The sequence below is a fragment of the Cavia porcellus genome, unplaced genomic scaffold, assembly GCF_034190915.1.
Source record: "Cavia porcellus strain 051 isolate PalLab524CR breed Dunkin Hartley unplaced genomic scaffold, mCavPor4.1 scaffold_16, whole genome shotgun sequence".
Classification (NCBI taxonomy): domain Eukaryota; kingdom Metazoa; phylum Chordata; class Mammalia; order Rodentia; family Caviidae; genus Cavia; species Cavia porcellus.
The window spans coordinates 27540941-27553454 of NW_026947499.1; the positions used below are offsets into that span (position 1 = coordinate 27540941).

The 12514-nt window shown below is 45.2% G+C and overlaps 1 protein-coding gene across 9 annotated transcripts in view; it reads left to right on the forward strand.

Annotated features, from left to right (window-relative positions):
- The window catches only part of Tpst2 (tyrosylprotein sulfotransferase 2), a 50498-nt gene extending 38477 nt beyond the window's left edge, over positions 1-12021 (forward strand). For 7 of the 9 annotated variants that reach the window (XM_063226011.1, XM_063226009.1, XM_063226010.1 and 4 more), the window contains 2 exons: positions 1955-2153; positions 11532-12021. In XM_063226011.1, coding sequence (XP_063082081.1) covers positions 1955-2153; positions 11532-11678 — 346 coding nt within the window. In that variant the 3' untranslated portion in view covers positions 11679-12021. Of the gene's footprint in view, positions 1-1954; positions 2154-5595; positions 5647-9565; positions 9615-11531 lie in introns of all 9 variants that reach the window. The other 2 variants (XM_013142008.3, XM_013142007.2) reach the window with 2 other exon arrangements.
- The last annotated feature ends 493 nt before the right edge of the window (positions 12022-12514 follow it).

A 12514-nucleotide genomic window follows, 5' to 3' on the forward strand; every position in this document is an offset into this window, starting at 1 on the left:
CAGAAAGCCAGGTTACTAAAGGAATACACCTTTTTTTCGGAAAACTGGGGAGCAACCTCTGATCCCACCACTCACGTTTTTTATAGCACCTCCTGGTCCTTTTCTGGCCAGAGTGGTAAGGTACAGTCCTAATGAATACATTTACCGTGGCTATTTTTCACCTTGTAAATGGAACCACTTCCCCGGGACACCTGGAACTCTGCTGTGACATCATTTGGAATGGCTGTATAATATTGCATTCCACAGATTACTGCATTCTACTGAATGCCTCCCTGTCACTGGACACTTTGGTTATTTCTAGTTTTATTGGTATGTATGAAACATTATTCCTGTTAGTGTGCTGGGATGCATCTTGGTCCTATATGGTAAAGTCCTGCAGAGGTGAAGGTGGCAAAAGCTGTGCCCGTCTGTGAAATGCACAGACACATGGAACAGATTTAATACTTATATCCGGGTCCACGGACACCAAATGCATGGTCTTCCCACCCTCCCACACCCTTTACCTTCGCTCCCTTTCACTGCCCGGCCTGTCTTTTGCTACATTTTTCGCCTTCCGTTCTGCCCCAAGTGATCACCTGGGTGAGTTCCCAGAAATACGGCCTGATTCCGCGCCCTGCCCACCGGGAGGCCCCTGGTGATAACTGGTAAGACCCTCCTGGTTCTGACGGCTCGGCAGGCCTGGTGCCGGGGAGAGTCACGAGGCACAGGGGACGGTGGCTGTGCTGTATCAACAGTGTGAGCACGAAGCCACCCTAACACCCGTGCCCGGGAGTAAGAGTTAGCTACGGCAGTCACACGGTGGAGCCGACACCACTGAAAAAGGGTGGAGCATGGAGGGAAACAGTCATAGCCCAAGAATACGGCATTTAACTTCTATTTTAAAAGCAGCAAGCATAGCCAGGCGTGGTGACAGATGTCTGTAATCCCAGCACTGTGGGAGAGCGAGGCAAGACCCAAGTTCAGGCCCAGCTCAGGCAGCTTAATGACTTAGTGACCCTGTCTAAAAATGTTTAAAAATAAATAAATAAACAAGAAGGAACTGGGATCTTGCTCAGTAGGAAGGTCCCGAGTTTAACATTCGGTACCACAAGATAAAAAACCAAAGTAAGAGCTGTAAACAAAACCACAGATTTATTTTTGCCCTGCACGTGAGTCAGAGTCACAGAGGAGTCCCTTCCTGAGATTCATGTACTCTGCCCAGCACTTCCTTTGTATTAAGATATTTATTTTCCAGAACAGCAATGCAGTGAACACTGCTATTATTCCCATTTACGTATGAGGAAACCAAAGCTCAGAGAAGTAAGGTAACTCTGCCAGGGCCACACACGCCAGTGCTACCATGGCTGGCCTTGAGCCCAGGAGTCTGGCTGCTTAGTAGGGCCTGAACCACTCTCTTGTTGGAAGCATGGAAAGGGTGTGTGACAACCGTGAAAACCAGAAACCTGCAGGAAGCTGGTGATTCTAGGGACTTTAGTTACTATATGAATTTTTTTTTGTACTGAAGATTGAACCGAGGGTCTTTGCACAGAGCTACATCCCTAGCTCCTTTTTATTTTTATTATTTTATTATTTTAATTGAAACAAGGTCTTGCTAAGTTGCTCAGGCTGGGCTTGAACTTGTGATCCTCCTGCCTCAGCCTCCCATGGTGCTGGCATTACAGGCATGTGTCACCTACCTGGCTTGTATTTTATCATTTTTTCAAGGGCAAATATTTATGTTAGTCACGAACATAGAAAGTTGTTTTAAAAGCATCAGAGCAGTCAAGGAAGCAGGATTTCTGCACCACCTGGTAGCACTGTTCCCTACACGTGCTCTTTCCCCATTGCACAGAGGAAGTAGGTGAGGCAGAGTGTCTCGCCATGTTCCCAGTTTGTGCCACAGATCTGGTCAGGGACGGGTGCTCCCAGCCTTTCTTGCTGCCCCTGCCCTCACCAGACTGTTCTGTCTCCCCAGGATCGAGCGGTCCACGGACCAGGTCATCAAGCCTGTGAACCTGGAAGCGCTGTCCAAGTGGACTGGCCACATTCCTGGGGATGTGATGAGGGACATGGCCCAGATAGCCCCCATGCTGGCTCGGTTAGGCTATGACCCGTATGCAAACCCACCCAACTATGGCAACCCCGACCCCTTCGTCATCAACAACACACGCCGGGTGAGTGCACGCATGGAGCCGCGTTCTCGGGCTTTGGCAGGACTGTGAGTTCTGGGTCCCTGAGGAAACCGTTAGTCTCCATAATGCTAAGTGTTGGGTGGACGTGGTGGATGGTATGCCTGCTGGTGTTCCCATTTTGGCTTGGGTTGCTAGGAAGCTCAAAGCAACTGTATTTCACACTGTGTAACATGTCATGGCAGACTCCTTTGTGCACTAATTCCATCTTACTTTTCTTTATTTATCTGTGCTCTCCTGTTTTTCTGATCCTTTGTTGATTCCTTTCAAGTCTGTTGGTAGGCATAAGTATATAAACTGTAGGTCCCTTTTTGGTTCTTAAAGTTTAATGCTGACTTCACAAACAGACATGAGTTGAGAGCTATCTAGATTATTTTTTCAAAACTTGTTTTTGAGATGGGCGTCTCATTGGACCACCTAGGCCAGGTCTTGAACTCTTGAGCTCAAGTAGTCCTCCTGTCTCACCTCCAGAGTAGCTGGGATTGTAGGATATGCCTATAGTCCCAGCTATTCTGCACAAATCTTGCTTAAATTACATTTTAAATTTTCCTTAGTTAGGGTAGCCAAGGAAAGTATCTTTCTCACTTCTTTTGTTTGCTTTTTGAGATAGGTTCTCACTATAGCCCATGCTGCAGCCTCCTGCCTCAGTTACTCAAGTGCTAGGCTATAAGGGAAAAGAACTAGATAGATGTTTGGAAGTGTTAAAAGAGGTCACTACACTAGGTAAAGGAACAACTGACAAAGTCACGGCCTTCTTTACCTGTTCCGGTCCCAGCTCATGGTTTACTTTTGGTTGCCATGTTAAAACTCCCTCAGAGACCCTAAGTTAGTTAAAATACAGTCACTTTCAGCTTGACGATATTGTAGTCAGTGACCAGACACACCTGGGATGGTGTCCCCATGAAATGGCACTGTCAGTGCTGAAGTCATCACTGCCCATTTTGCATGTGTATGTGGCAGGGCTGGTGTTGCACCCACGTAGAGCCTAGGTATGCAGTGGGCTCTTCCATCTCGAGTGCATGGCTACCTGGGATTACATTTCCAAGGAGGTGTCCCTGTCAGTCACTAAGCAACTTGTGCCTGCTCTTGAGCCTGGAAGCTGGACTGAGGAAGAACCCTCTTCGCTGGTTTATGAGTCACCAAGGCCCAGAGTCTTGATTTTGGGCTCAGCGCAGCATTTCTGAACATGTGCTGAACATGTGATGTTAGAAAGTAAACCATTACTGTGTTGAATCACAAAAGGAGAAAGTCATCCCTCCCTCAATTCTCCTTTAAATTCGTCTCTTGGCTCAAGGAGAGAGTCTCCATTTGGCAATAACAAGTCCCTTTAAAATTTTCTTTTCTAGCATGAGAAAAGAAAAAACAGAAATAAACGCGGTATCATTTGCCCAAATAATGATAACAGACTAGATGAAGAGTCTGGTGACCATCTTGAAGTCCAGTTCCCCTGTGTTTTACAGCATTGGTGGCCAGGGGTGGGGAGGCTGAGGCCAGCAGCAGCTCCTCAAGGCTCCCTTTAAAAGGTGAGGGGTCCCTGGCCATGCCCTAGAGTGAGGTCAGAAGCTCCTAGAGTAAGGCCAGACTTTGTGTATTTCATGCATCATAAATAATTCTAATGAGCACTGTTGGTTGAGATCAACTCTTTGGAGGTTTTTGTTTGTGTAAAATAGAAGATGTTCCTAGTTTTTTCCCGAAGAAGTTTCTTCCCCATGGATTCCATAAGCCAGGGCAGGTGCCAGGCCCTCTGCTTGATACAGTGACAGGTCAAAAAATATGGCGCATATGTAAAGTACAGTTTCTTGCAGTAAAGGACACATTGTCATTCCTCTCCCTCAGAGTACTCCCACTCCCTTTGAGCACACTTAGCCCTTTGCTCTCGCACTTTCTGATGCAGTTCTGGAAGTCCCGTTTCCTGAGTGTCTTTCTGAGATGAGCTTAAAGCACGGTGAGTGCTGCCATCCACTGGGAAGTCGGTCGTGCAGTGTGTGCTTCTCCGCCTTGTTCGCCGGGTCTGGACTTCTGGCTCTTCCCCTAGTCAAAATGACCATGGGAAGTCCAGGTTTTGAATCATCACTGGTACAGCTGACGATACACACAAACGGGACTTGAGAACGGCTTCAGAAAATGTAAGAATAGGATAGGGTAAGGTAGGATAATTGTGTTGGAAGTGTGGAGGAATATTTTGAGAGGGATTAATAATATGTCTCTTACTGTAATATTTTTTTAAATTTAAACATTCACTGTATTTTGTGATCATATCTCATATTTCCAGTTGTTTTGCTGTTACTCAAAGTAACCTTATGAGTAACGCATGTTTGCATACAGACAGCAGACACTGTGATCTCGTAATGGATCCTGGGCTGCAGCAAACACAGTGAAGATAGCCGACAAGTTGCTGAGCTGTCTGTACCATGCTAGCCATCACCGTAGCCACCAGCCACCTTCAGCTGTCCATCCTATCATGTAAGACTAGTCCTGTGTGAGAGGTGCTGTAAGTGTAAAATACACACTGGCTTTTGAATTCTTAGGGCACAAAAAAAAAAAGGATGTAATGTTTCCTCATTAGTCACTTTTATATAGGGTACAGGGTGAAATGATCATCTTTTCCATATAATAGATTTTTAAAAAGATATTGTCAGCATTAATTTCACCCGGTTTGTTATATTTTTTTAATGTAGCTACTAGAAAATTTAAGGTTACATAGTTGATTCACATTATATTTCTACTGGACAGCACCAGACAATGTGGCGCTTTCCGTGCCAAGACATAGTGGGAAAGCCCAGAATGTTCTGATTCCAACTTCAGAGGTCTTTCCCACACTATTTCCTCTACCTGGGATGCTTTTCCTTCTGAACTTAGCCTTGTTGGTTTCCTTTATCATTCAAGTCCTAGCTCTAAGCTTACCTGTTCCAAGAGGCCCTTCCTGACCACCCATTGAAAAGAAACCCCTGGTCACTCCTAATCACAGCTCTTTATGTAATTTATGGCACTTCCATGACTTCATATGTCCTGTTTATTTGTTTACTATTCACTTGTATGTCATCTGGCACAGTCTCTGAAATGGGAGCTCACGAATAAGAATTTCCTTTGTCTGACTACTGTTGATACTCTGAATACTTGGAATAAAAGAAGCTCATTAAATGTTGGGTGGATAAATGCATGGGTGGATGGATGGGGAGAAGGCTGCATTGATGAGTTGATGGTTAAGTGAATGAATAGATGGATGGATGAATAGAGAAGGATTGAAGGACGAATGGATGGATGGATGGATGGATGGACAGATGGAAAGATGAATGAATGAACTGATGGAGGGATGAAGGGAAAGAGGAATGAGGAAATACGAGTAGATGGATGGGTGTGTCAGGATGGACTAAAATTTGTTTTTCAGTCATTTCCACCAGAGTGAGATTTCTTTTCTGTTTCCCAGGTCTTGAAAGGGGACTATAAGACACCAGCCAATCTGAAAGGATATTTTCAGGTTAGAAATTCTGAGGGGAATTCTGAATTCTGATCTTCCTGGCTGTGTCACTAGCCCTTGAACAGTTCATTTCTCTGTTCTGATCATTTCTTTGTCATAAACTTGGGTGGGGCAGGGGGTTGAGCCAGAGGGTCTCTAAAGCAGTTTTCTAGCTAGGGCCCAGTCTCAGCAGCCTGCTGCCCTAACCATCCTTCACCTTGTCTCTTAGCTTGGATACAGTTGGAAGGACTTTGTGGGGACACTCTGAAGCTTTCAGTCTCTAGCCTCCAATTCAGCTGTCTTATTTAAGACAGCTGTTCTCAAGTACAAACAAGTACAACAATTTCATCCATGTCTCTAGAAAAGAGAGACTTGAGGGTAATACGATGTACGTGGATATGGATGTAGATGTGAGTAGCCATCTGTATTCCCAAGGGCATCCATATGGCCAGGCCTCCCACAGGTCTCAGAACATCTGCATCACCATGTCACCATCATGTCACCATCAACCAGGGGTAGGCCTTCATGACACAGCACAGACTGTTCCTTTTACTCACACTAAAGCTATCCCATTGATGCTAAACACTCCCCAAATAGTTACTTATTTTTTATTTGATAATCATTGAACTTAGTTTCTCCAGCTATCATATGGCATTATAAAAGAATCTTAATGATACAACAGTTAAAATTTATCTGTACAAGTTAACATGATACCCTTGTCTCCAAATATTTTAATTGGCTTATATTTGTTTAAAGATACACATGAAATGTGATTGACATTCCAAACTTTCTATAATATCAGTACCACAAAATAATGTATACAAATATGAAATAATCTAGTTAGTATATAATCCTCTTCTCACCACAACCAGCTTTATTACACAGAATGTACATACTCAGAAAGCCTAGGAAATCCTAGCTTTAGCAATTTACAACCAGTATAAGCCATAGTATAGGACTGGAATTTTGATTGAAAATGTTAGATGCCTAGATATTTTGGGTAAAAGAAATATAAAACAAAGATTTGGATCATGCATAAAGCAAAGGCATCCTATTAGTCAGTAATAATACCTTTCTACAAGACCTATAGGCTTCTGATTTATTGATTAAAAATACCCTCTTTTATTTATTTATTTTTTCAATACTGGGGATCAAACTCATGCCCCGCACTTGCCAGGCAGGCGCTTATGCCACTCAGCTAAACCCCTGGCCCAAGAATACCCCCTTTTAAATGGAAAAGTGGTGCTAAAATCAATAGTTTTAGTTTGTGCATCTGTTTTGTTTGGCAAATTAAAGAGTGGCCTACTCTCTAGGCCTCCCCAATTTAATTCTCAAGTTAATGAGTTCTGAGAACTGGGGGCTTGGAGCAGAGGCCCAGCTTCTGAGCGCTTTCCAGTTACTTCTGGATTGGTCCATGGTCCCTTTGTGAGAATTCGAGATCTAGTGTTGCCACCCTAAGATCCACCTTTGCTACTTTAGTGAGCCCTAAAATATTTACTGTAACCTAAAAGATGTAACAAGAGCAAAAAATGGAGGTGGGGATGAGGGGCATAATTTACAATCTGAAATTGTTTTCGTTTTTTCATGTTGTCTCTTTTGTCTGTCTGTATATGCTTTTGTGTGTGCATGTGTGGATGTGGGTGTGTGTGGTACTGGGGACTGAACCAAGGCCTTGCACATGGTAGGCAGCTGTTCTATCACTGAGCCATAACCCTAGCCCTTTTAAATCTTTTTATTTTGAGGTAGGGTCTTGTAAATTGCCCAGGCTAGCTTCAGACTTGCAGTCTTCCAGTCTCAGTTTTCCAAGAATCAGGCAGACACTCAAACTATATATGCATTTTGCATCCTTGCAGTTCCTTTGTGAACTGATGCATCTCGCTGTCTTAATACCTTTCCATCTTAGATTTGACTATTTCTGTTTAAGTGGCCACATAATATTCTCTTATCATGCACCTGACACAATTGGTTAAATGCTTCCTTAGGATCATTTCCAGTTATTGCATCTTCCTGAATGATGTGCTCACCATGGTGGTTTTGCCTCTCTGCTGTGAGCTAAGGGGGCCCTGAGAAATGCTCCTAGAATACACTTGGTTGGAGTGGAGTTCGTAGGGAAAAGACAGTGACTCAAAACAAGGCTGAACTCTAACCAGGCAGTTGGACCAGTTTATATTCCACTGCAGCACTGGTGTGTATGACACACTGCACTGAACTGGAACTGCTTTGCCGCTATGAGGAGTAACATGAAGGGATAGCTGTGTCCTTGCCATCACACACATACCCTTCTCAGGACGGCTGCCTTGGAAACGGCCTGACAGCCCTGCTTTCTGCCCTCTCCTCCTCCACTGTCCTCCTTGAGCGCATGACATCATTCAGGACATGACAACGACTGAAAAACTGTCTTAGGGAGGCCTTCAATTAATGGTGGCGTGTGCATTCCATGGGACACATGTAGTCATTCAAAGGGGTAATCATGAAACCCCAAAGTCAGGAAAACGGCAACCAAGCAAAACAAAGTAACTTCCATATTAGAAATGCAACAAATGCAAAAAGCCACCTCCCCCTCCAAGTCATTGCTGTCCCCTTTGCTGGGAAGCTTTTCTACCCAGATTTTCACATGGCTCACTGTCTTAGTCACTTCCTGTTGTTAGACACAATACGCAGACCCGCAACTTAAAGGAAGAGAGGTTTATTTTCACAGTTTAGATTGTGGTCAGCTGGCTCCAAGGCACAAATGGCACGGTGGAAGGGCCTGTGCTGAGGATGCTGCTTAGCCCTTAGCAGCCAGAAAGCAGAGAGAACAGAGGAGCCAGGGAGGGAGATGCAGACTTCCAGGTCACACACCCAGTGACCTCCCTCTTCTGAGCAGACCCCTGCTTTCTTACAGCACATTCAGCTATGAATTCATCACCAGCATGATCCAGTCACCTTCCAAAAGCCCAATCTCTGAACACTTGAGACTTTCAGGGGACATTCTGCATCTAAGCCATCAATCACACTGTGCTGGCTGCATCCCTCAGGTCTTGGCTCATGGGGGTTTTCCATCACCAACCTATAATGATGCAGACACCAAACCGGGGGTTGCACAATTCAGCTCAGTACTGATGATAGTTACATTTGTCTCAAGTCCTACAGGTAGAAAGTCCAGTTACACATGCGTGTCCCATCTCAAGTGAGAACTCCAGTGGGGTACCCACATACTCCTCTCTAGTGTGATAATTTTCAAGAAGAACTCATAATTCAGGAAAACACTGTGCTTACAGGCAGCTGTTTATCATAATGGATACAACTCAGGGACAGCTAGGTGGAAGAGGTGCACAGAGTGAGGCAGGGAACATCGAGCTTCCACACCTGCCCACCCCCAAGCGTCTCATTGTGCTCACCACCCAGGAAGCCCTCCAGATTGTCACTTCAGGGGCGCTGTGGTGATTCCTTACCCACACATGAGTAATGAAATCACTGGCCTCTGCCCACCCAGGAACTCGGGATGTAACTGAAATTTTGAGCTCCCTGATCCTGATGACCACCCTCATCCTAAAGCTGTCCCTAGTCATCTCCTGAGCATACAAAGATAATCTTGACACACAGATCCCAAAGATTTTAGGGGTCATGTGCCAGGATCCAGAACAAAGACCAAATATTCAGTACACTGCACCTTATGTGTGTCATTTTGTAGAGTCCTGTCCTGATCATTCTAAACCCATTATGTCACCCAGATTAGATGCTGCCTTGCATGTGTGTATATCTCACAGACTCTTCTCCCAGCTAGAAAGTAAGCTCCAGAAGACCAGGGCAGGTGCACTGTGCTCAATGTAAGCACCTGGCACCTAGCCTGTGTGCAGTCAGCATCTGATGAGTGGGGCGTGACTCACAGTGCTGAGGGCTGTAACCTGCATTCACTCCCTGGCCATGATCCCTTCCTCTGCCTCTTCTCTCTCCCCAGGTGAACCAGAACAGCACCTCCTCCCACATAGGAAACTCATGATTTCCAGGTAGGCCTGCCCACTGGGGGCTCTTGCTGCTTCTGAGCCTGGGCATCGCCTTTCCAAATGCCTGTCCTTCAGGAGCCTGCCTGGGGACAAGTGTCCACCAAGGTGGGCTGACCCAGCCCCATCAGAGGTTTCCATGGTGACAAGCTGGGGAGCTATTTATGGAATGGAGGCTTAGTCTCCTAGTTCTGGATCAGGGATGGGGGCAGCGATTGATGCTGAATCAACAAGGTTTGTCCAGACAGCAGGAGGGGGCCAGAAGGCCCACTGGTGGGGATTCTGAGAGCATTTCTGCACAGAGTGCTGCCGCCAACCCGGCTTCTATAATGAGCATCAGGTCTGGCTCAAAGCAATTAATGTTCCAATAATAGTTGCAGGCAGTTCTATTCTAAGAATAATAACCACGGCATCAGGCCAGGTACTCATCTGTGTTCCTCACTTAACTCTCAACACAGTCCTGTGATTCTACAGAGGAGTAAGCCAAAGCACGGAGTGGGCCTTTAACTTCAAAGCTACACAGCCACCAGGCAGCAGAATTCCTCTAAGAGTCATCTCCCCCAGAGTTTGATTTTAATGAATTATTTTTTAAGTGCATGTTAACCCTTCCATGTTTAAAAAGAAGTAAGAAAAGGAGGGCTGGGGATTTAGCTCAGCAGTGTAAGTACCTGCCTGGCAAGCGCAAGGTCTCAAGTTCAATCCCTGGTACCAAAAAGAAGTAATAAAGGGATTTTGAACTTGGAACTCCTAAGATAACAGAACTCCCGTTTTAATACCTCTCAGCCTCTGTTTTCTACTCCTGGAGACAGGGATGCCTGAGTCTCAGGGGAAATGTCTGCAGGCTTCTGGGTACCCATTCCAAGGGGGTAACACCTCTAGTTGAACGTTTATATGCTTTCATCTTGGTGTCCTCAGTCTTGAAGGTGAGATAGGTTATATAGTGCCCCCCTCCGAAGGTGCGGAAAGGATGCAGGGGCTGGGCCAAGTGGAAATGCTCAGGCCTGGAAAGTGGGAGGCACTGCCGTGACTTGGGCACTGCGGTTAAGGGTAAAGTGAGTGAGCCTAAGTCCTCAGTCGGATCAGGCTTAGGGGAACTGAGGGAACCCCTCAGAGGACACAGGTCAGGAACCATCTGTACTTTCCTTCTAGATTTGTTTGCTTATCTGTTTATTTGATGCTGAGGATGGAACCTGGGGCCTGTGTGCACGTTATGCAAGTGCTCTGCCACTCAGCTGCACCCCAGTCCTCCCATAATTTTAAAACGAAGCAGGGCTGCTAGCCTGGGCTGGTTTTAATATCCTCATCCTATTTTTAATATAATTAACATACTCATTAGCTTTTCTTTAAATACTTTTCAGGCTGGGGACAGCAGCCATTATCAGGGCTCCCATCTTGAGTTGTGCTGAGACCCTAGAGTTCTGTTTAATTCCACAAAAGACCCCTCACTTTGAGAATGCATGTTGTCCAATTTTCTCCCTAACTGTATTCCTCTCACTCACTTTCTGCAAATCCATGACTGAACACTTGGCCCTTCTCATTTATAAAACCAGATTTACTCCTTGATTCAGTTCAATGTAGATGCCATCTACACAGTGAAGACGCAAACCCCTGACACAGAGCTGCCCCTGGGTAGATGCTAATCATTCTTTTTCCTCCAAAACTTCATTGGCATCAGCCCCATAACCACTGCCATTTGCGCCTTATAAATAACTAAAGTGCATCTTTGAAGGTCAGATGGATGCAGGCTGAGAGGTGGGTAAGAACCCCAGGGATATTTTTAAAATTGGCCATCTGGGATGCAACCGTAAATCCTTGCATGCTTATGGGAATGGATACGACTATCTGTTCTACAATCACATATAAGTATGAAAGCTCTATTTCAGAGATGTTAATCCAGGCCTAATGCAGTCTCCCCTCTTTCAGATCTCTGCAAATGGCTTTCTTGCCAAGAAGAGGAAAAGCCACGTTCCAGTGGAAATCAGGCCTCTAATCCAAGCATATTGCTTGCTATTAATTGCCAAAACAGAACTGCTAATGAGGAATGTATTTGCATATGTGTGCAAAAGCTGAATCATTGAAAATGAACCTTGAGACTCTCTTTGGACATTCCCAGCTAGAGAGCAAAGAGTGTGAAAAGAAGTCCGGTTTTTGAAACCTAGGTATTTCATATTTTTCCCCTCAAGAACTTTTTTAAAGAAGTGGATTTGCCATCTCCTTAATTTGCAGGACCGCCTTGGTGGCTTTGTTTGCTGAGACAAGGCCCACAACCTGTGCCTCGCCTGTTGACCCTTACTTTGAATTCAAAGAATCTATTTAAAAATCTTAATATATGAGACTTTCTTTGATTTCTCCACGATTCTATTCAGTTTAACAGAGATAAAGAAATTATTTGAATAAAGTGAACAGAGGCTCATTTGTCTGTGCCTTTCTTTCCTGAGTTGGGTTGTTTTGCTACAGCTGAACTCCTCTGTCTGGAGTCCCCAAGGCCATTCTCAGGTTTGGTGATCACTAGGTCCCAGAACACAAGAGTGTCACTGGCTCCCCTCGGTGCTTGCTCCAGGGAGAACAGAAATTAGAACTGAAGCAGCAGTACACTCTTACAAGCAAAGTTTTCACTGGAAAGTAAAAGGAAATGGGAAGGGACTTCAGCTTGAGTAGCTGAAGGAGCCACAGCTCTGACAAGGTCAGGCTGGCCCTTATCAAGGGAGAGAAGCAGTTTTATGGGGCACTGAAGTAGCCCTGGGTCAGATTGATCATTATCTGAATCTAGTTTTGCAGAAGCCCTAATGGCCGGAGGGGGCATCTGGTTCCCAAAAGACAATTGCTTCTGCTTTAGGGGACCGAGGTCTCAGTGTTTCTGTGGCTCTGCTATAATCCAACGTGCCTTCAGTTTTGGGAAATGGCTA